The sequence below is a fragment of the Planococcus citri genome, chromosome 4, assembly GCF_950023065.1.
Source record: "Planococcus citri chromosome 4, ihPlaCitr1.1, whole genome shotgun sequence".
NCBI lineage: Eukaryota > Metazoa > Arthropoda > Insecta > Hemiptera > Pseudococcidae > Planococcus > Planococcus citri.
This window is the reverse complement of record NC_088680.1, coordinates 18,598,933-18,623,767: the sequence shown is the minus strand read 5'-3', so window position 1 is coordinate 18,623,767 and position 24,835 is coordinate 18,598,933. Positions and strand designations below refer to the sequence as shown.

The 24,835-nt window shown below is 33.0% G+C and overlaps 2 protein-coding genes across 5 annotated transcripts in view; one reads left to right on the top strand and one right to left on the bottom strand.

Annotated features, from left to right (window-relative positions):
- The window catches only part of LOC135842873 (bone marrow stromal antigen 2-like), a 30,666-nt gene extending 26,543 nt beyond the window's left edge, over positions 1-4,123 (bottom strand). Inside the window, exons 1-2 of one of the 4 annotated variants that reach the window (XM_065360539.1) lie at positions 4,062-4,123; positions 3,704-3,957 (exon numbers count right to left, since the gene is read on the bottom strand). In XM_065360539.1, coding sequence (XP_065216611.1) covers positions 3,704-3,827 — 124 coding nt within the window. In that variant the 5' untranslated portion in view covers positions 3,828-3,957; positions 4,062-4,123. Of the gene's footprint in view, positions 1-3,703; positions 3,958-4,061 lie in introns of those variants that run through there. The other 3 variants (XR_010558208.1, XM_065360540.1, XM_065360541.1) reach the window with 3 other exon arrangements.
- Positions 4,124-17,256: 13,133 nt separating this feature from the next.
- LOC135844202 (forkhead box protein B1-like) overlaps positions 17,257-24,835 on the top strand; it is a 42,862-nt gene continuing 35,283 nt past the window's right edge. Inside the window, exon 1 of the mRNA XM_065362343.1 lies at positions 17,257-18,579. Coding sequence (XP_065218415.1) covers positions 17,676-18,579 — 904 coding nt within the window. The 5' untranslated portion in view covers positions 17,257-17,675. The remainder of the gene's footprint in view (positions 18,580-24,835) is intronic.

Below are 24,835 nucleotides of genomic sequence, written 5' to 3'. Positions count from 1 at the left end.
TGGTTCATTAGAAGGGGAGTAACAGCTGGTCAAAGTTGAAATTGCGAAAAACCATTCTGACTTGCCCCGGTGCACCTTATACATATTTAGCACAATAACCGGATCCCATTCACAAATACATAATATAATTATGATAAAATTTGTTTTGAAACTCAGTTTTTCTAACTGTTCAGTTACAATAATAATTTTTACTGTAATCTTTTAGTAAAAATTATCATTTTAATAAATTTTGCTATACCTACCAATAGTATTAAACCAAGTTGTGTAAAAATTACTCATTTTAAAGTAATTTTTTTATCATATAAAGTAAAAATCACTCAGTCATCCTAAGGTAACTTTTACTATACTTACGGCATTATAGGTACATTGTAAAACGTATTTGAATAAATGGAATAAAAATTCATTTAGCTGAGCTAATGATATCGTCATATTTCATAACTTGATTTTTATAAATTATAATGAGGGGGTTATACATGGTTCAAAATTCATTTTTTTGCACCATCATCATTGTACTCACTCCAAAGCATTTACCTATCCAATATTTCCAACGAAAAATCCGTCACCTATACCTACCTACCTCATGGGGATTCGAACCTGGGACCCTGCAATTCCTATTCCTACCTACCAGGGCTGTAAGGTAATTTATGTTGGTAAATTACGGCGGTATTTTACCGTATTTTACGGTATTTTACCAAAAGTTTATTACCGTATTTTACCATAATTTACCAAAAAGCCAAATTAACACTTTTTTTTCATCTTTCCTTCATAAATTTCCAAATTTCCATTGAAATTTATGATTTGAAAGTTACCAAAAATTTTCCCCATAAATTTCCAAAAAATGTCCATGGAAATTTTCTATAATCTCTAAAACAGATGAAAATTTACTTCAGAGGCAGGTCAGAAGTTCAGAACTTCGAAGTCAAACTACAAAAAATAACTCTTCATATTCAAATTAGTAAAATACCAAAAATACCGTAAAATACCGTATTTTACCGCCGTATTTTACCAGAGAATAAATTATGGTAATTTAACAGCCCTGCTACCTACACAAGTTCACTTCAAAGGGTTAGGGCATTAAAAGAATATGTGATGCGCTCTGTGAAACAGGACCACAAGTCAGAAAAATCCAAATTGATTTTTTTTGCCTAATTATTAGAGGACTTTATTCCGAACATTTTGAAATAAAAATATCGAAATTTGGTTGAAAAATACCCGAGACACGGCGCCTCAAAGTTCTAATTTTGAAAAAATGCTTTTTGAGAAAAATCAGTTCAAAGTGTTTTTGCGTTCCCGAGCACATATTATTTTTTTACTTCAAAACCACTTCACATATCAATCTGAAATTTTAATATGTGTATCCTGGGTACCATGCGATGCTACAAAAAAAAATTACGTCAAATGGATGGATGGTTCTGATATTATGCAAGGCATGCATAAATTCATTACTCACAAAAATAGGAAAATGACTCAAGAAATTTGAAAAAAAAAACGTAAAAATGTGTAAAAAGTGATAATTTTACAAAAACTCACGACTTGAAACAGAAATGAGTTTTAAAAATTTTTTTAATTTTTGCCGGCAGCTGTACTCGAACCCGCGACCTCCGGAGTGCCAAGTTGTCATTACAGACACCCAGCCACCAAAACATTTTTAAAAAATGGGTTTTCTAATGGTACACAACTAATTTTATTGTGAAACTAACATTTAATAACAGGAAAGAGCAGAAAAACATCACCAAAACGTGATTACTGACTGTGATCCTTTTTAAAAATCTGATATGCGCTTTTATAACACATAATTAAGGACGAACTAACCAATATTTTGCGCTGAAAATTTGTACACAGGTTCTTAGAAGTGTGTTCTTTCAAAATATAACAAAACTTGAAAATTGATATTTGTCATCACAATTCGATTATTTTAATGTACTGAACAATTTTATTTTCCGACTTGTGGTCCTATTTCACAGAGCGCATCACATATATTTATTTGGTAAACGCCCCATCAAACGACTCCCACTTGGAATATACAGCTAACAGACCGGGGGTGTAACAGGGTACATACAATGAGACAGCTAATTTGAAAAGTGGTGATGGAATACACTAGGGGTATAGCAGGGTACAATGAGCGGCAGGTGTTTCACAAGTCCCCATTACCATTTTTTAGGATTTAATGCATTAAAATAATGAACTAAAATTGCAATTACTCAGCAATTACCCATCCGAATTGAATAAAAAATGATCTATACCCTCCACCTTAATGATTCTCATATTCTGTCCAATACGTATAAAAAACGCTTGGATAGTTTAAGAGAACATTCATTTCCAATGAAATTTCATTTCTCAAAGCGAAACCAATAGTGTGCTACGCACACTAAAAATGAAAAGACTATAATAACTCCCTGATAGACATTTTGAATTTATACTATAAAAGCATTGATGAGAAAATGCTTGAAAAGAATAAGTGTAAACGCATTTCAAAAGGTCTAGAAAAAAACATGATCAAGGTTAAATGTGTATTAAACCGCAACCCTAATGAGAAGCCCTCCTCATCCAAATTCTTACCTTTCTGGAGGCAACCCAGACTATTCATTTAATCCTCATAATCAGCCCCTTTCTTGTACCAAAATACATAGAACTCGCTGAACATTTCACTTTTCTTCAATAATACAAACACATTTCATCCTGAGACCACTTCCGCTAAGATTTTTTCCATTTTGACCTATTTCCATTAAGACCCCTCCCACCTAGACCATTTAATCCTTCAAATAGGCCACACCGTTCTCAGATCCTCAATACCCATGGACCATATTTCCGGCAAACTTCTACCCCCTCACAAAACCAAACCAGAAACTAAAAGTTCAAAATTATTCTGTACTATTTTTAAGAAATCTGGTTCGCAAGTAAAGAAAACTGTGGAGATGAGAAAAAAAGTCAACAAATACATATGTAGAACGATTAGGTATACATTATCAAAATACTTGTCTTTTTATTTCAAAATGATTTTCAAAAAACAATAACCTCCAAATTGATATTTTATTTAATAACAATAAATGCCTATACATTGTTGCCATAATTGATAACAGGAAGCAATGTTTTTCCTTGATTTTTGATAACATTTTTCAAAATCTTGATCACCTGCTAGAATCAAATTTGAAAATTTTCTTAGCCAGAACACTTTAATTAAGGCAAAACTGATACTGAAATAGTTCAACATTTCAGAAAATACCTATTTGGTAAACATTTTACTATATACATATGTACTTCTGTGGAGGGATGTAATACATATTACAAAAATGCAAGTACATAGGAAAAACAAATACCTATTGTTCCAGATGTTTTGAGTTTAATACATACGAACAACATCACAACAAATTCTTTTCACTGGAGCAATCAAAAGGTGATTTTGAATAATGAAGGGATTTTGGAATTGAAACACCCTAAAAGCAACTTATCAGGTAACAGTTATCCCTCCCATTTAACAGAAAAAACTCTTCTCACCCTATAACGATGAAGTTATTAGCGACCCAAAAAGCTCCAAAAAGGAGTGAAGGGATGAGCGAATTACTACCGATTTTGGATAAGTATGTTTCTTATGGACACCTTCTGCGATACAATGAGCCAGAAAATCTGCCCTGCGGTATTGCACTATGAGTAGACTATAAGATACTTATTCATATTTATAACAAAATGTAAAAGTGTACTTTACCATTTACTCCTAGGCGGAAAACCAAGAATAAAACCAATAATACCGCATATTGTATAGACATTTTCATTTGTAAACGTGAACGTGAAGAATAATCAAAAATGGTTTTAATGCAGTTAAATAACATGAAGACAGTTCCTATTGAATTTTCCGACCAAAAATGCTCTCATCTATGACCCTATATCTTATCAAATTCGCGATAAAGACATATTCATATTGACGATTAATCAGAATGGAATCGCACGATGAGGTATTTCCTAGAAAAATTAATTAGTTTGTAGATCTCAATTGGTAAATAGGATGTTTTTTTAATCTGATTGAAGCAACGCCATCGTTACCCGGTTGATAAAAATATTCTTACCTTTACATATACGTAGATTTGTATTTCATGTAGTTCACAGCCGCATATAAGGTAATGCCATAAGCGTAATAATTATGGGAAGGTTGGTGGGGGTTAGTGGTATTTTGTGGAGGGATTCAAAACATTAAATTAATTATATAATTAACAGAAATAACCACATGGGCAGAGGTGGAACGATTACCGATTATAATCGATTATTCGGGTATCGATTAATCGGATCTTAGCGCTGCCTATGTATATTGTACCTACTATTATTTCATTTTCAGGTTTTTTGATTTGTCAATGGTTAAGATGCAACGAGTCAAGGTACCGAACGTTCTGCATGACGTCATGTTTTGCTGTGTTTATTTTGGCTCGATTATGCCCGATTATTTTGAAGAAAATAATCGATGTATAATCGATTATAATCGGTCCCATCTCTGCACATGGGAATTGTGGAAAAAGTTGTAATCAGCAGCGATAACGATGTTGCCTGGGAGGGGGAGTATCTATTTGGTATTCAGTAAAAATTTAAATGTTTGGCTTAACCGAAAAGAACTTTTTTTTATCAATGTGACTCAACTATGAGATTTTCTCAAGTCATAAGTAAAATTTGCTATCATAGAACAAAAGTAAACTAAAGTCAAGTTGAGAATTTTCGTTTACTGGCATCATAAAACAAATCTAAGCTTTCTATATCATGCTACGTTGCCAGTAACAAAGCTGCAAGATCCTGTAAGAACCAATCTTTGTATAATCTGTGGGCAATTCCAAAAAAATAAAATCGTTTGTTTTTGTTTACACAAGTAATCAACTCGTAGCTCACGTTTAACTGTCATGGGTCGTTTCTTTTCCTTTTCTGATTTTACGAAATTCTTTCAAAATGATGCGAAAACGTTGTTACCTATGTACTTGTTTGATACCTACTTAATGAGAGAGTATGTAGTTTGAAAGAGTGAAAACTAATTTAGAAATATTGCTGTGATAAGCTGATAAATGATAATGAAATTAAGAATCATGAAAAATGGGTAAACAAAGATGAATGAAAAATACTCAAAAAATGAAAATAAATGTCAAATAATGTATTTTTGTTTTGTATGTACACTGGATTACCGCAAGATATATTCCTACCGTATGATTGCATTCATCTATTATCTTCAAATTGGTCAGCTTAGTTCAGATATCCGATGAAAATTATTGTGGTGAAAAATTTTTCAAACAATGCATAGAAAACAATTCAGCATAACATTTCACCTAATAAATTCACTACATACAGTTAATTTATTTTTTAAAAAAAGAAACACCCCTGAAAAATAATAAAGTAACTACAAAACGTATTTTTATTGTAAATATTTTGCTCAAGCTAAGCTTTCGAGACGTCAAATTTGACCTCTCAAGTTTTTTGTTTACAAAATAGTTTTCAAGTTGGAAAAAATCCATCCATGTAAGTAAGTTCTGTGATATGTTTAATCGAAATAAATTAACTTCATCGGCATAAAGTTTAAATAGTGATGAATTGCTTACTTTGAAATTTGAATTTTTATCTTAGATAAGGTGAACATTTGTTATCATTATTTTGGCGAGAAAGCGCCATCTATTGGCTATTGGAATATCTTGTGCTCCAAGATCGGCTAATTTCGGAAAAGATCGTTCAAAAAAAAAAAAAAAAAAACAAAAATATACGTGCGCTTTCTTCCATGCGCTTTCGCAGAGTTGTTACACGAGCGTCTAGATTCATACCCGTGGCGGTTTGTAGTGGAATTTTTTTTCTGGACTTGGACGTTTTTTCGTCTTGGGATAAACATGTTATCTTATCATAGGTATGCATACAATTATTCGTGTATAAAATGCAACTTTTTCGATTGTTCGCGGGTTCGGATGAACTTTCATGAGGTCTTAAATTGAAGACGATGAAATTCCCTATCGATTGGTGTTAAATTTTTATCATTTCGCGTAAAAATGACGATTTTATGAATACTTTTATTTCACTGATTTTTGCATACTACGTACGTCATCTTTAAACTGAAAATACTCGAAATTTTCATTAGACACATACGTATTTGAATACAGCAAAATGTTCGTAATGTTATCCTCTTTAAAATGAGCTATTACCGAAAGCTCTACATGCAACCGTTCAAAAGTTTTCGAAGTTTTAAGTTGCGAAAACAAGCTGTGGATGGTAAGTATTGATCTTTGAATTAATATTACTCGAAATTTTCAGTGGACACATAGGTATTTTAATACATCAAAATGTTCGTAATTTTATCCTCTTTAAAATGGTTGTTTACCGAAAGCTCTACCTTCAACCGTTCAAAAGTTTTTGAAGATCAAAGTTGCGAAAAGTGGTTACTGATCAAAACTATAACTTACTGATAACACGATAACCATAATAATAACACAATTAGACCACTTTCCGCAACTTTGAACTTCAAAAACTTTTGAACGGTTGAAGGTAGAGCTTTCGGGAAACAACCATTTTAAAGAGGATAAAATTACGAACATTTTGATGTATTAAAATACCTATGTGTCCACTGAAAATTTCGAGTAATATTAATTCAAAGATCAATACTTACCATCCACAGCTTGTTTTCGCAACTTAAAACTTCGAAAACTTTTGAACGGTTGCATGTAGAGCTTTCGGTAATAGCTCATTTTAAAGAGGATAACATTACGAACATTTTGCTGTATTCAAATACGTATGTGTCTAATGAAAATTTCGAGTATTTTCAGTTTAAAGATGACGTACGTAGTATGCAAAAATCAGTGAAATAAAAGTATTCATAAAATCGTCATTTTTACGCGAAATGATAAAAATTTAACACCAATCGATAGGGAATTTCATCGTCTTTAATTTAAGACCTCATGAAAGTTCATCCGAACCCGCGAACAATCGAAAAAGTTGCATTTTATACACGAATAATTGTATGCATACCTACATATGATAAGATAACATGTTTATCCCAAGACGAGAAAATGTCCAAGTCCAGAAAAAAAAATTCCACTACAAACCGCCACGGGTATGAATCTAGACGCTCGTGTCAGACACAACTGTTGCAAGGCATATCAGTAATTTATCTCTGGCTATCAAATCGCAAATGTGAAGTGGCAAATTAGAAAATTTATTGTTTCAAGTTAAAAATCTCAAATTTGAAAAAAAAATTGCAAAATCACCTATTTTTAGAGAAAATTTTTCAAAACTCTTTTTCTCTTGAGTCATTCCGTGCCAAATTAACCCTGCTTTGGATTTAGAAACTTCGATTTCTCTCAATTATGATTTTTTACGTAGAACTAGACCCCTCGTATCAAGAAACATGGAAAATCGCTATTTGATCCCTAAGCCTCTTTGTTATACCTAGTATACTTAGGTAGATTAGGTACCTATATCGTGGGTGGAGTAAAAATGAACACTGCATTGAAATGATGACCAAAAGTTACAAAAAATTGATGGAATTTCGGTAAAGTTAGAAAAACACACTTGAAATATGTATGTAGTTTTAAAAACTCTGAAGATGGATGGCCAAAACTCCATTGAAAATTTGAAAAATGAGATTTCGAGAAAATTGGTCAAATATGTACACGAAAAAGAGTTCAAAACCTTTTGGTCTTGTGTAAAAACACTCAAAAAAGTAAATCACTGAAAATTAGCAGAAAATTATATAATTTCAGTGAAATCTGTTGAATAAAGTATGCTTGAAAAGTGTTGAAAACTTGCTAAGATGATGTAAAAATGCTCAAAAAAACATTATACTAATCGCCAAAAATTACAAAAATTCATGAAATTACGTGGGAGTTTGTTGAAAATGCGCGGGAAAATGCTTAAAACGTGTTAAAACGATGTAATAACACTCAAAAGCAGAACAATTTGTCTGTTTGAAAAATTGGGAGAAATGGAATTCCTTGAATAAATTACTTACTAGGTGCCTACCTACATGTCCTACATGTTACTTTTCTGAGAGATTTCATTCTGAAATATTTTTGTATTCGATCGTTTTAGTGAAATGATAGCATAAGTGCATTCCACGTTTATCATTTCTATTCAATCTGCATCTGGGAGAAAACCCGACGAAATTAATACGTTGCCGAAAGTGGTGAAATCCATTGGAGAATATTTACGTACTTAGGTATTGTGACTAAGGGAGAAACAATCGGAAGCACGAACAGCCCTAAAAATTTCACTGCTCATCTACCGCTCTCTAACGAATTATCAAAACATCAGCTGGTTCAGTATTGTTTTGAGCCCAAAAAATCGAAAAATGGTCCAAAAGTGCGATTGGGCTGCTGCAACTCTGGGAATCTTATTTTCTAGTCACTAATCGAGTTTTATAGTGTTTGAACACGATTTTGAGTCTGAGCATCCAAAAAAGTATTTTTTGAACCCAAAAATGTCAAAAAATTTCCCTCAAAAGTCGAAAAATGCGATTGAATAGCTAAAAAATTTTGGGAATCGTCTTTACTTGTCAAAAGTTGAGTTTCAGACGATTCCAAAAGTTGCAGCTGCTCCATCGTAAGTTTTCGACTATTTTTGGCTGTTTTTTAGGGTTCCCCACCAAGGGGAACCATATTAAAATCGCTTTCAAGAATTCTTCAGTGCGCACGTTATTTAGAAAGGTGCCTTATGTGTTGCGTATTATGTTACACATAAGAGACCTTTCTACTTGCCAAGTCACTTTCAGTTTCTTCAACAAAGCGAGCATTTTAACTTCGGTTTTATCAGCCAACAATTTCTAGGGTTCTCCCAATTAAAATCGAAGAAAACGAGTAATTTTTATAATTTTTGTGCTGAGCGAAAAAACTATAATATTGTTTTCACTTTTTCATGAACTTTCATGTATTTCTAGCCAATCAGCAAGCAATTTTTATGAACAGATTTTTGGCTTTTTCATAATTGTGCGGTGCGAGCAGTTCATAGTAGAGTAATCTCTCATGATTGGTTCGTTTCCAACTTCTGTAGGTACATTGTGAAATGTAGGTGTAAACGCGAATTTTTAATTTTTTTTCAACTGCCCATTTTTCTTGGAAGTTGGAAGTTGGAACTGTCAACTGAGGGGGTTTGGGAAAATTTTTTTCTGAACATAAATTGAAGAGGATGAAATTTCATATATAAAATTTATATAATTTAAAACGCGCAAAGGAATTTTAAAAAAAGGAAGGCCAAGATGGAAGGAGAATTGTCAAACCCAATCCTTCCCCCTCCCCTCATGTTTAAAAAATAGGAATAAATCTGAAAACATTAGAGTACCTATTGAAAAAACGAAAAATGTACATGTAAAATTTTGACATCCCGTCTCGAAAGAAATAAGTTTGAAGATGGTTGAAAATTTTATTCTTTTCAATAAAAAATTGAAATAGACCCGCCTCCCTCCAAAACTTATCCGAAGACATTAGAAAAGCCAAAAATTCACGTGTAAAATTTTGAAGAATCATTTTTGAGAATATAATTATTCTATTCCTCAAAGTTCAAAGTAGGCATAATATACTCGTACCTACATTTTTCATGAGATTCTATCAAAATCTGTAATTTTTTTTGAATTTTAATCCAGACTCAAAATGTTTGTTTTTTTCGGAAAAAAATTGTTAAAATATTACATACCTATTTTCTATTTCTTTTACAAAATTGGTCAAGTAAAGCATAACAATCTCGACCAGTTTCTGAAATCTCGTTAATCATTGGTTATTTCAGAAACGCCTAAACAAAGTTGGTACACTCAAGATTCATATTACCTTTCACGAGACGAACACAACACCGTTGAAGATTTGTTATTTATGAAAATGTCTTTTGAAATAAACGCGCACATAGGTACAAATATTTGGGCATCTAGCTTAGAAAACTAGTCATTTAATATCTCATCAATTTTACGAATGTTTTCCCATTTCACAAACCTCGCGCGCAAGATTGATGTGAAGTTGATGATGTCCGCGAGTTGTCTTTGTTAACTCTCGGGCTTTTGTACCTACCTTATAATATTCTTAATACGAATAATTGTACTCTCGTCACGTCGTCGTCGTTCTTCGTCCATATGGAAGCTGTGGCGAGGGCGACGAACGCGTGGATGAATTTGTGTGATTGTTATGAGCATGCATGATGCATCACCTACTACCTTATGGCTACCTGTACCTGTACTCTTGTACTTACTTAGCTATGCCCATTACCCATTGGTGCTCCGGTGCTCGTGAAATGGAATCCACCTGATGGGAGAGTTATTTTGGGAAGTTTCTTTCTCTTTTTTCATTATAATGTATAATATGTGCATTGTGCATACTGATTCGTGATTATTGCTCGCACATAAATAGTTGTCTAGTGTCTACGTGCTCGTAGAGCTGATGGAATTTTCTCGCAGAAGTACACTGCTAGAAAATCTCTTGTTGTATGATCTCCTTTTACAAGAATAGTGATATTTTTGGTGCCTACTGCCTATAGATATCTATTGATTTCCTATTTGTATACAAACGTTTTTGTGTAAGAGATTCAGGAAGTTTGCGTGAAATTAACACGCGGAATAAATACAACGCTGATGTGTCGAGCGTGAAATAATTCTGATTTCGCAAAAAGGTGCACAGCCTACGTGGGTGGGTGCTATAAAGACTTGAAAGAAAAATGTGTTCTGGCATGTCTTAGATCGATAAAATTTTTACGAGTTGAGACTGCTTTTTTGAATCATTTTACGTGATGATTTTCCAGGTATGAGAGGGGCAAGAATTTGAGATGTTGAATTCGTCTTTTATGAAAGATGCCAATCCAGCTCTATTGTTTTTATATGGTTGGGTTCATGAATTGTAAAAATAACTCGATTTGTTCCATTTTTTTTTTCAAGCTACTTTATACAGTTCGTCAAGCTCAATAGCTCAAGTTTTTCTAACTTATTCGAGGATGGATAATTCGACTGAAAATTATCACGTACGACTTGACTAATTATTGCCAAGTTCCTTATAATTGTAGATGTCCATTGCTTTGCAAATCAACACAGGTCTACTTGTATTTATTTGGTATGTCTCTGAGACGAGTCTTCTCCTACTGTGCTTTGTTAATGTAGACATTATTTAAATTTATGCGATAATTAGGTATCTTGCGTGAGAGACAACGTTTTATTTATGGTGTAAAATGAAAAGATTAGCAGATTTGTTGTACTGGGTTATAGGAAATGGAAATGTCTGCGAGACTTTGGAAAGTAGGCGAGGTTTTCGTGATCTTAATAATTAATTAATGTGTATCCAGAGCCAGATGTTGGAAAAATGAGAATTTTCAAATTTCATTATTGGTAGTAATGATTCTCTCTCGTCTCTTTAATTTTTCAAAATCTTTTTTGCACTGAAAAAAATATCAGCAAATTAATAATTCTAGATTGTAATGCGTGAGTTGAATACTATTTTTTAAATCTCCTACGTAAGGCAAATGAATCATCTTTCTGAATATTATTTTCTCTCCAGTTAATTTCCATCTCACTGTAATGCATGTGTTATACAAGATTGTTTCAACAAATTCTATCATTGTGTAATTAATAGGTAGCCCAATTTTGTCATCATTTAATTTGCTCGATTCAATGTTCAACTCTTGAGCAATAATAATTTGCTTTTTGTTCTTTACTTCAGTATATTGGGAAAATATAATATGGTGGTATTAGTAAATAATCCGTCAATAATAATTACTTCTCATAATCATATTCCAATGATGAATCAACGTAGAAAAATTATTCGTACCTGAATTTTTGCTTTTGTTGTACATTAAGACAATGAAGAACTCGATGATGTAATGATTAAAATTAATCGTTTACGCGACGGTGTCGATAATTAGGTAAACGAGGCATTAAAAATTTCTTTTGTGGATTTGTGAAAATGTATCTGTAGTGTACTAGGTGATTATGTGTGTCTGTTGAGTTTATATTGTAAGTATACTTATATTTTTAGGCCTATTTGTACTCACTTGTGGGGTGTTATTTGTTTTCAGGTGCTGAAAAGACATGTGCAGACCGAGAAAGATGAAAACGGTTTCAAAAATGGTAAGTAGGTAGATACGTATTTCGTACCTATAGATACTTATTTAGAGAGACTGCAGAAAGCTTACATTTTTTAGGCAATAAGTACATACCTTTAGGACTGATTTTGTTTGCTATAAGTATTGTTGGTGAGCTTCCACAAAATCCAAATTAGAAGAAAGTTTTTATTTTCATGAACATGATGCTGCAAATATGACAGTAAACGTCGAAAGTGATTTCATATTTCAGTTGAACGTGGCAAATACAGCCAAATTGTGTTTTTGTTCAAAAAATTCAAACTTTTTGTCTTGTCATTTAGTCTGATGATGGAGCCCATCTCATCAGATTTTTATCAGAACGCATAGTTCGTCCGGTAAATATTTATGTGAAAGAATAAACACAAGTAAGTAAGTCCATTCATGTTTATTTTAAAAAGTTTTACTGAACTTTCATGGAATTTTATTTTGTTCAAACACGCTATCTGAAAGGATGGGGCTTTCTCTCAGAATGACCATTTTTAGAAAATTATGTAAAAGGCAACCAAAGAAGAAGCCCGGGGTTTCAACAGCCAGCTTTCATCCTGGACATACTTACATTCCATCCCATTAGCAACAGCTCAATTTGAAGCTGTATTGAAGAAAAAAGAGCTCGCATTGGGCTAAATGTTACTTCAAGAAAACTATCGATCTTCGATGATCTGCACAGCAATTCTGGTGCCTGTGCTGTTGACTAGAGTTTCCAAATTAATAAAAACTTGTTTCACTTTGATGCTTAGGAATTTTGGAGTTGAACAATCGTTTCCAAAATTTCAAGAAGTATTGCTGAATGATGGCAAAAAATTGTCTTGCAGATCAGATACAGACCTATACAATACAACCATCGTGATTCGATAAGAAATCATGTTTTTGATCAAAAGTTTTGTTTTTGATTTGGTTCATGATCCAAATCATTTTTAAGCTGTGATTCATGATTCATCGCAATGATGAGCCATAAAATGATGTTCACTAATAATTTTTTTTGTTCTTAGTTGTCTTCCCAATTCATAAATTTTAAATATTTTACTTACTAAAATTTCACCAACTTTTGGCAATTTTTGGTCATTTTTTTGATCATTTTACAGTTTTTCAGGGCTTTTATTCGGTTATCTACCTCTCAAATAATCAAATCACTAAAAGTAGACTTTTAGTTAATTTTTTAAAATTTTGGTTACTCAAATTTCTTTTTTTTTAATTTTCAAAAAAATCTAGATATTTTTTTGAAAGCTTAGTCTTATTTTTTAATGAAAATAAGAAAAAATGTTAATAACATTTACAAGTGAATAATTGGTGAAGATACCTCGTAGTCGTACATGTTTTTTTTTTATTATTTTTCAAGCGATTTATCAGCGTTTACTATTACTCAGGTAGGTACTGTTACTTGACTGTCATTCTGTTATCAAAACTCTGTCTTTTAATCTAGTTTTTGTCAAAATTGACAAAAAGTGTCGTTTCTGGCCAAAAATTTGCTAGAAATTGTTACTTTTTTGCGAAAAATTCCAAAAAGTCTTACTTTTGTGTTCCCCAAGAGACTCGCTTTTTTCCCAGAAATTGCCAAAAACTGGCAAAAAGCCTTTCCTTTTCCTTTTGCAACAAAATATGTATCAAAAAAATTTGCCAGTTATCGTCAAAATTATCCAAAATTCTCTTTTTTGCCAAAAATTTCTAAAAATTGTCGGTTTTTTGCAAAATATTCAGATGTTTCACTTTTTTTTTCAAAAATTGTCAAAGTCTTGCTTTTTGCTAGAAATTGTCATAGATCATCATTTTTTTGCTAAAAATCGTCACAAAACAAAATATCGCATTCTTGTTAAAAAGTATTAAGGTCTCACTCTTGAACAAAAATTTTCAGAAGTTCGGCTCTTCTGCTTTTTGCCCATTTTTTTTTTCTCGAAAGAATTTAGCCCTACGAGCCTTGGATACTTCATGTAAATTTGTCAGAATTTGATTCCATTTTGATAATACATAATATATTTGATCAATTTTATTGGTAATGTTTTATGATCTTTGTAATTCTCAGTTTCTAACGACATTTTGTTCAAATCCCTAATTCTTGATTGTTTTTATGTTCTAACGTTTTTTTATGCATTAGTAATCTAGTCAAAATTTCATAATTTTTTGGTAGATAATTTTCAGCAATTTTTATGCAGGTTTTCTGGGATACTTTATGGAACTTTTGCAAAATTCCATTAAATTCCCGGGGAAAAAAGTTCAAACTTGGCCATACATGATCATGTATGGTGGATGAACTCGAGCATACATGATCATACATAAACCGAAGTTTCCATACATGCTCATGTTACAAAATTGTCCCCCACATGATCATACATGTCATATATGATCATGTATGATCAAGTATGATTTAGTGTAACCATGATCATGTGTAAATGCGGGAATTTTTTTTAACATGAACATGTATGATCATACTTAAAATTCGAGAATGTATGAATTTTTATAATAAAAATATTGTCAGTATAAAATACTATATGGGATGATTTGCTGAATGGTATAAGTACATAAGATGTGCTAAGAATGCAAGACAAATGTGGATAAATGAATTTCAGACATTTTTCCAGATTATAGACACTTTTCTAGATTATAGAATAAAATGTATGATATAAAACATGCAATTTCATACAAATGATCCATACATGAGCATGTGGGGGACAATTTTTTAGTATGATCATGTATGAAGTCGTCATACATGATCATGTATGGCCAAGTTTGAACTTTTTTCCCCGGGTTTTGATAATAATTGATCAATTTTTCGTGATTTTCCTAATTTGTTTGATGTTTGGATATTTTTGCAATGTTTTACTCAAATTTCAATGTGTTCATTATTCAATCTTGTTGGCAAATGACGTTTTAACAAATTTTCAAACAATTTTTACAAAGTTTGCTCAATTGTGGTGATTTTTTTATGAATTTATAGATAGCTGAAATGTCAGTTTGACCAATTTTGTAATACTTTATACTACAATTTTGACAAATTTTTATGCAATTTTTAAACCTTAGTTTTTTTCTTCAAAATTTTACTCGCATTTCGAAACTTTTTCATCAATTAGTTTTTTGTCGTTTTTACGTAGTTTTATGTAGTCTTAACAACATTTTTTCAATTTTGGTAACTTTTTCGGTTCAAGACTTCAAGTGATTTCTATGTCAGTTTTACCATTTTTGTGATTAGTATAACTTTACTTGATGTGAATTTTTCATCATTTCATTACATTTCAATAATATTTGTTCAATTTTTCGTAATTTTCATTATTTTTTTTTCAAATTTATGTAGCATATTTTTGCAAGTTTTCTGAATTTTTGTGTTATAGTAAAACAATCAATTTTTGGTTCATTTTCACCATTATTATTACATTTTGACATCCTCTTAAGCAATTTTTGCAAACATTTTCTCAATATTGTGTTGATTTTGCATCGATTTATGGTCGTTTTCAATGACACGAGAGGTCAATTTTGCAATTTTTATTTGTACTTTTTATACTTTTGAAAAAATTATCATTCAATTTTGAAAATATTTTATTAATTTTTCATAATTTTCGATCTAAGTGATTTATGCAATATTTCGTCCCAATTTTGGGGCGTAGGTATTCTTTTTTGTAATTTTCGAATCTGATTTTGTTTTAAAATTTTGGATGATGCAGTTTGCTGAAAATATCGAAAAGGCGTAAGTCTTGAAAATTATGATTAATAAAAACAAAGATAAAGTAGAGCAATAGAGTTCATTTTTACTCTAATAATTATGTACTTTCTACTGTTGATTAAACACAATCGTGTTGAATTGAAATTGATTTGAATAATTGTGTGATGCGAATCACTTTTCAGAGTCATTCACAGTTTTTTGAGTTTTCAGTCTCAAATCATTAGTTCGTGTACTTGATTTTTTTTTTGTTTGGCTCATTTAACATCAAAAAACTCTTGAAGTACATATTGAAAAAATTGTCACTTTTCACTTCTAAGAATCATTGAATTCCCCTTTTTGGCCTTTTTATATTAAAAAACACGTTTTTCTCAATTTTTTCTTTTAAAATATTTCTAGCCCCTTCAATTTCAAAGTTAGGCAAAAATTCATAATGACAAAATTTGTGTTTTTTTCCAAAGTACATACTACTCATTCCCAAGGTCAAAAATACGTTTTTCGCAATTTTTTTCAAAGCTCGGTTGCTCCTTAAATTTTAAAGATATGTAACTTGTCCATATAACGTTTTTTTTCAAAGTTGTACCCAGTTATATCCATGTCTAAAGTTTTGACATCCACTCACCAGACACCCTAATGTCATTAAAAATCAATGCATTAGCTGCGTAAGTGAAAGAAGATACTTATTAATTTTTGATGAGCAAGCTGATCTTGCTTTGCCAAATATGTAGGTATTTATCTAATTAAGAAGGGAAGTGCAAACTTCAGTAATATGATTTAGCAGTAAATAAGCATTACATAATTTGTGTGCATATGTTGTGTAGGTATAGATATAAATTTAATAGTTAGATGCTCGCTCATGCGATACTTACTGCCAGGATTCATTATTCGAAAGCGAAAATTAAAAGTGGGGGCAGGGGGCACGCGCTCAGTGCTCAGTACCCCTTGAGCGTGGAATTATGAAACTCATAATACATTAATACGGCGTGTAGTTAATATATTTAATATAATATTAAATTAAGCAGAGTGTTATGTATATTGTAGTACTAATCTGTTGTGTATAATGTGTATAGTAGGTATTGACGCCCAACTATACTGTATGGTTAAAAAGCTATGATTTTGAATGAAAATAAGTTTTGCCACCGGGGGTCTATTTAAATTTATTATACAGCGCTGGTTTATAATACATATTTGACGCAGATATGCGAAGAGAGAAAAAAAATTTGAAGAGAAATAGAAAAAGAAATAAGAAGAGGCAGAGAGACGATTGCAGAGGGAAAAAAAGTGAAAATAATGTGTATAGCTCAGCTTTTATTTTTCCTTGTATATGGGTTCGCATCTCTCTCTCTCTCTCTGGTTAGCTGACTGGCTTTTTTCTTCTTTTTAAAGTGAAAGATATTAATAATATCATTTATTTGAAAATAACTCGGCGCCCGGAGTGGGGCACGTTTGATGTATGCGGCAGCGGCGTGGAGATGAAAGAGAACGCGTCGGTGAGTCGGTTTATGATGCGGCTGCGATGGGTATGGTATAAACGAATAACGTAATACGATCCGAATATTCGGTAGATGAGAGAACGTGGTGCACCCTTGAACGTCACTGGTTATTATATTTAACCAATGGTTCGGTCGCTCCGCCTTTTCGGTTGCTTGTCACTTGTGACGAAATTACCGCCCAGTATTAATTGTGCAGATACGCTCCATATTTCTCCTCGTACATGTCTTGCTGTCTCTTTGGTTTGGTATTGTCGATGACCGGCGTTTTACCATCGTCGTGTGAGTTTTTTCCGCAAATTTTCTTTCGTAAATTTACGTTATGTACAATTTTTTCGATGGTAAAATGAATTCGCGGTCGGATTATTGTTTTTGGTGATTAATTAACTTGATATCTATGCGTTGGTTTTTGTAAATTTTGAAAATTTTCTCGTCGGATTGTTTTTGATTGTCGCGTTTTTGAATATTGATTTGGAAAATGTTCATCTGAGATGCCTCGACCTTGTCGGGAATCGTACGGCGATCAGAAGCCACCGTACTCGTATATATCTCTGACAGCAATGGCGATATGGAGTTCGCCAGAGAAAATGCTCCCATTATCGGACATCTATAGATTTATCAGCGATCGATTCCCGTACTACAGGAAGAACACCCAAAGATGGCAGAACTCACTCCGGCATAACCTCTCGTTCAACGACTGCTTCATCAAAATCCCCAGAAGACCGGATCGCCCCGGTAAAGGAGCGTTCTGGGCTCTGCATCCGGCAGCTCTCGATATGTTTGAAAATGGTTCCTTTCTTAGACGTCGCAAACGTTTCAAATTACCTAAAATCGATCGCGACCTGCTGCGTGCAACGTTGCCTCTGAACTCATCTAAAGTCAACTTAGATATCGACAGGAACGGTATTTTCTCAGCTGTACCAATTGGAGCATCCACCAAGCTAAGCGATGCCGAAGATTTCGTCATAAGGAATACAGCCGCTGATATCCACAGGACGACGACAGCGATGACCAAAGTATCGCCGGTACCTTCGGAATCTGCATCAGAGAATACCAAAACAACCTCGCCTATCACGTGTAGTAATAGTAAATCGTTCAGTATCGATAGCATAATGTCGTCGAATACCTCGAATTCCCAACCCTTGGTACCGAAACCAGTGTTTCCGCATTACTACTACCCGCCGGTATGCCTGCCGCCTTTGCTGAACTCGAATTACGCGGCGATTTATGCAGCTGCGGCACTCAGAGGGTTCTTGGTGCCGCCACCTATGTCGAATTCCATTCTACCGTCTATCGATAGTTTGCGGTTTTGTCAACCTATGCCGATGTCGTCGCCTCCGATCGATGTCGTTGATACGTCCAGTTCCTCGGATAGCCTGATGGCTGCCAAGTTCAGTAAGTATGATATTTTGTGTTGATTTTTTTTGGTACTGTATTTGTATATGGTGTGCCGGATGTCGTCTCTCTTTAAATGGTTCCAGTGTGACTGTGAGAGAGAAAGAATGTGTAGGATGAGGTTCGATGATGCGATTAATGTGAGCCTTTGATGCGGATGATTGGGCGGAAGTTTGGTCTTTGAAATAGAACTGGAGATTATTGTAACGGATGTTCAAGTATATTTAGATATGTACATTTTGATGGTCTATTGCTGAGGCAATAGGTAGATAAATGCCCATGATTGATTGGCTCGAATCTTCGAGGGAATTCTTTGCTGTCTTTATTAGGGATTATCGATTGTTCAATGGCGAAGATATCCCTCAAAGAAAGTCTTAATATTTTTATATGCTCAAATTAAGCTCTATATTTGAACAGGAAACACCTTTGAGAAATTCATCACAGGTTTGTAGAAGTCACACAGCTCCTTATTTTGAGCTTTTGTATTGTACGAGTAGAGTAGATATCAATCAGGATTCTCTGCATCCTTTTTCAGAAGCTCAGAAATCCAATAATATGGGTGATTAAGAGTTTTCACAGATCTTAACATGTTTTAGTCGAGGGTCATTGGGCCAATCCCTCAATAGAAACTTACTTAGTATAGTTTTAAGTGGCATAAATGACAAAGCTTTATGAATCTAATTGCAAGTTACTATTCAGGGTGTCCACAAGTCTGGAAAACCTGGAAATGTCAGGGAATTTGGTCGGTCTGGAAAAGTAAGGGAATTTCTCCTGGAATTTTGAAAAAATGATCAATTGCAAATTTTGGATAAGGACCTGTGATGAAAGGAAAACATTATTTTTTACTTCTCGAAACACAAATTTTCAAATGCTTTCGCCCTCGCTTCGCTCGGGCTTGTTTTCTTTTCTTTTTCGAAAGCAAGATGAAAATTTCTAAATTATAAAAATCAAGTTTTAAAGCTAAAAAAGGAACTCCACACGAAAAAAACCACTATTGTTTTTATGCATCTCGAAATACAAATTTACAAAAGCTTTCGCCCTCACTCAGCCCTATTTTCTTTTTCAAAATCAACTTCCTTCAAAAAAAATATCATTTAAATTCTAAAATCTTGAAAGCCAAAAAAACTACTCGTCCTCACATTAAAAAACCTCGTTCTTATGCCTCTCGAAATGCAAATTTTCAGAAGCTTTCGACCTCGCTTCGCTCGAGCCAGTTCTTTTTTTTTCAAAAGTAACTTCCTTCAAAAAAACAACATTCCAGTATTGAAATTTAAAAGACCAAAAAATAAATTTCTCACATTAAAAAAAAACTCGTTTTTAGGCATCTCGAAATGAAAATTTTCAAAAGTTCTCGCCCTCGCTTCGCTCGGGCCAATTTGTTTCTCCTTTTCACATAAACAAATTTCACATTTTGAGGCCTCCAAAAATCTAAAAAAAAAAAATTTTCATAAGTCATAATTTATGAATATTGTATTAGTTGGCCAAACTTGATGCAGGTTGTTTTTTATATCCGAAGAAGTATCCAGTTCGAAGAGAAGCTATGAAAAAAATTACACCCCCCTCCCCCCAAAAAAACTTCTTCAATTCAAGTATGGGGTTAGCATAGAAAATTTTTAAAAATGGTCTAGAAAAATGGAAAAATTGGTCTGGAAAACTTGGAAAAGTCAGGGAAAATCATTCCCAGAAATGAGTGAACACCCTGCTATTGAACTTAAGCATCACAATATTGATCAATTCAGTGAAAATAATTTTCAACCTCGAAACGATTTCTTAGTTTATCAAGTGACGAGACAATTTCCCTGGCCTGAAATTCTTATATGGTGTACTTATACTTGTAGCCGGATATGAAGAAAATCGCAATTTTTAAACTTTCATTGTTAGATTTTTAAAAAAAAATTACCTCAAGACTGATAATGAATTTTTAGAAAATTCAACCTGATTTAGCTCGGAATTCGGGTTCAAATCATTCAACGAACTGATAATTTGAAGCACCATTAGGTCTTTATGACTTGATTATTTTTGATCTATTTTGGCCCTTAATTGAGCATTGAATAGAAATGCTTTCCTCAGAATAATCATAAAAATTCTTTATGAGCATTTATACTTTAAAAAAATTCTGCTGGGTATTCTGTGTGCATATTTTAAAAAATTTCCAATTTGTGATTTTCTCAATAATTTTAATTTTTAGGTCTTATTTGGAAATGGCTCGAGTCAACGAAATGGAGAAATTGGAGAGAGGGGGAAGGGAGAAAACCTTATACTTACATGATGGGAAAATTTAAATGGAGTGGGTACGTAAGTAGCTACCTTTTTTGAAAGAAACTTCTAAAAGTTTCATGATATTGGAAAAATTGAAAATTTTCGAATTGAGAAATCGTCCTTTAGGTCTGAAAAAGTACCTAGGTACTTCTTTTTCTTTCTTTTTCAAAAAGGTTTGAAAAGTTCCTTATTTTTTCAAATTTTCAGAATGTTATATTTTTAATCAAAATTGGGCAATGAAATGACTCAATTTTTCAATTTTGAGTCATTTCGTTGCTCAATTTTTATTAAAAATACATGTAACGTTTTGAATTCCTTTTAACCTTTTAATTTTCATAAAAATCTTAGAAGGAAAAATGAGAATTTTTTTATTCAAGTCATACGAATATTTCGATCGGCAACATTGTTTTCCCCCCTCATTTTTCTTTATAAAAGCTCACAATTTTATTTGGCAAATTGAGTAATTTTTTCATGTAAGTTGGCAAATTTTTAGTCAATCTCGCCTCCCCTCTCCCCCAATGAAAAAAAAACTTCAAACACAGGTACTAATTTGGGCTTTATTGTCGACTGATTTTCATAGTGTAGTTGTGTCAATATTGTTATATTACGTAATATTGGTATAATGAAGTAAATTGGTCGTAATTATATTTTTGGTGAAAGGGGAGGGTGGAGATTGACTCATTCTCATTTTGAAAATGTCTTTTCAAAGGCCTCTTCTTTTTGGTATATTAATATTTTTTCAAAACACTCTGTTTGAGAAATTCAAGTTATCGTGGCTTTTAATTTTACTAATATTTGAAAAAAATCCAGGAAAATACGTTTTTATGTCTTGTTAATCTCAGTTTTTCCTTTTTCCGCACCATTTGAGAATTTTGGAAACTACAGTGGAAGATTTGAGCTCTTTTACAAAGTGTAAAATTGTGAATTTTTTAAAATATTTTTTACAGGAGAGGGGGAGAAATTGTTGTAAAAATTAATGAATTTATTTACTGGGGAAAAGGGAGAATTTTGTGCCTTCAAATTCGATTGAATTGTATCTTCGACTTCAGGAGATTGGCAAGAAGGCCAGGCTGGGAATGAAATGCGGATGCTATCGAAAACATAATTCATTGAAGGAAGATTGAGCCTGCAAATCGTAGTGAAATTTATTTTAAAATAACCTAAAATCTTATTTGGTTTTTGGTTTTCTGTTTTTATTTTTGGAGGGGAGGGGGAGACTAAAATGTTCAAGATTTTCAATTCCATAGTTATTTTTGGCTCTCGCGAGTAATTTTTGTATTTTAATATCAAGAGACCATCTGGAGTGTATTTTAATTTCGAGGCCAAGAATGAACTTTAAAATCTCCAAATAACTTTCATTTTGGCGTTTTAAGAGCAACGTGAATTTCCTGGGGAAAACTAAAACATTGGTGAAGTCTCAAAAGTAGCTTAAAAGTAGTGTTATTAGAAACCTTTTTTAGATTCTTTCAATTTTCGAAAGTTCAAAAATAAACTTCAACTTTGAAATTTTTAATTACCTACTCCGATTTAAGACCATAATGTTTCACTCTAGGTATCTGAAAAAAAATTTCCATATTTTTCTATCGATTTTCTTGCCAAGTTGGTAGTCCGGAAAAATGGATCATTTGAGATAATTTTGAAGAAAAAACTATTTTAACCCATCAAGTGCGTTCCATTTTTCAATCAGTTCCAGGGTCCCATAAACATTTTTATTTTTTGTGAAGTATAGGTAGGTAACATTTTTTCTAAAATTGATTGGATGATTTTTTTTCAATTTTTCAAAAAAACATATGTATTGTATATCTACCTAGTTCTCAATTTTTTGATTAATTTTTTTGAAAATTTTGATACTTACCTATTTTTTTAAAAATTGGGATAAAAATTGAATTTTTGAGACCTGAGAATTCTGCTTCATTCGGTATACTCAATTTTAGGTTTTATTTTTCATGAGTAGGGTCCTGAAATTTCCTGGAGAAAATAAGTGGTTCATGCAGCAAAAAGATGAATTTGTTCAGTTGGCAATTTATCGCAAAATCAAATATCTAATTCACTTCAGCAGTTTTTTCATTGGTTCTTCTAATCCAAAAAAGAAAGTTTCATTTCATTCGAAGAAGCTGGTGATTTTTTTTGTGTATGTCATGTGGGCACGTGATCGTTTCAACCACGTCCTTGTAAGAATATTTTTACCAAATACCAAAAATTAAAAAAATCATTCATTTTGATTCGAGTTCATTTTAGTCTTTTTGTTCAAACGTTATGGAATTCATCTTCAATTTCAGAATGTGCCCAAATTCCCATAAATTCAGCTCTATGCTCTTTGTCTTCGACAAAAATTTCAACCAACCCACGATTGAAACACATTGTAAAATTTGTCACGCTGCACCGTCATTTCATCTTCAAACATGGGCGCCATCGAATTTCGAAAAATTATACCCTTTGGAAATTAATAGGCACGATGCCGCTTATCAAAGCATACGTTATATTATTTCGGCTGGCTTTACACATCGTAAATCTTATATCACCTATACTTTGTACACCTCCTTTACACGTATATGATACGTATAAACGGTGGTATATCAAAAAGATAAGGAAGATTGACGCGATAGTAGGTATTCGAGAAATAGAAAAGGGGACCAAACACCTCGAGGCTGCTACGTATACGTTTTTTGCTGCATGATCACACAAATACTTGTACCTATGTATCTACAGCACGTCAGCTTCATAAACATGACATCTATACGGCTACTATGTACTGATGACGATGCTGATGCTGCTACCGCTGCCACATTCTCCCATTACGATGCCAAAAAATCCGAAATATTTTTATAGGGTTTCTCCATAAAGAACGAGATTAAAAGAAATGACACTTGTACGGCGCTCGACTCGACGTCGACTCCAGAATCAGTGAAGGGATCTCACTATCAGTGCTGCTGTTTGGAAATCCATTTATGTTAATTTCTATACACATTGACGATAGTTAACTCTTCTCTTCGTCCTTCATCCGACTCATTTGATATATTTGAATGGTGTGTACAGCTATATGTATGTTTTGATTATCGCATGCGTTTAAATGAAGCTATTACTGAGCAGGTGGTTGCGCTGGACGCTCGATGCAGGCGAGAAAAACCGAAGCTATAGGAAATAATATTTAAATGCGTATTTCTACCTATCTATATTCGTGTTATAGAGATACTGATAGATATTATATATATATGCTGATGTATCGAAGCTAAAAGGGATTACGTTAAATTACTATCATTTGGTCAACATAAATAACACTATGATGCATGATTACAGAGCTATAAGAGAAGATTTCAAAAGATAATGAGACTTAAAGGCGTAAATAGGTTTGACTTTGGAGGGCTCCTATTACTATAGGTAGCATTCGATGCGCATTGTTTTATAGTACTATGGCTGGAAGAATGGTTTTGTTTTTTCTTCCAGGCGATTAACACTTGGCTGACAATAAGTGATTTTTTTTTTTGCTTTTGAGGAAAGGATATTGAATAAAGGTGTTGAAAAGGAAGGCCTCACAGAAAAAAGTACGGATGATGAAATAAAAAATCTCGGTGAAATGTTCCATTTTGTGAGGTTGCACGAAAGGTCGAAGGTTTGCCATTATTATATTATGAAGGAGACAGCTCGATGATACGGAAGAGCTCGAGTGGGCTCATTTTAAGAAATAATTACCGTTCATGAAGAGAAAGACAATCGATTGTAGGCTATTTGAACGCGTCTCTATTGTTGCCCTTTATTACAATGATGGGTAAGATCAAAGATGGTGTATTTAAATTACGTATGAGCACGTATGATCGAAGTGTGGAAAACCTGGTTTTAATGTGATGTGTTCATGAGATTTGGAAGGGTTGAAGAGTTGAAAGATGCAGGATTGTAGAGAAGAGAACTGTAAGGGGACAATATTTGTTTCAGAGCTAGATTTCTCTGAGAACAGGAAAAATGAAGGATCCGAGATAAATGATAGATTGTGAGTGTTCAT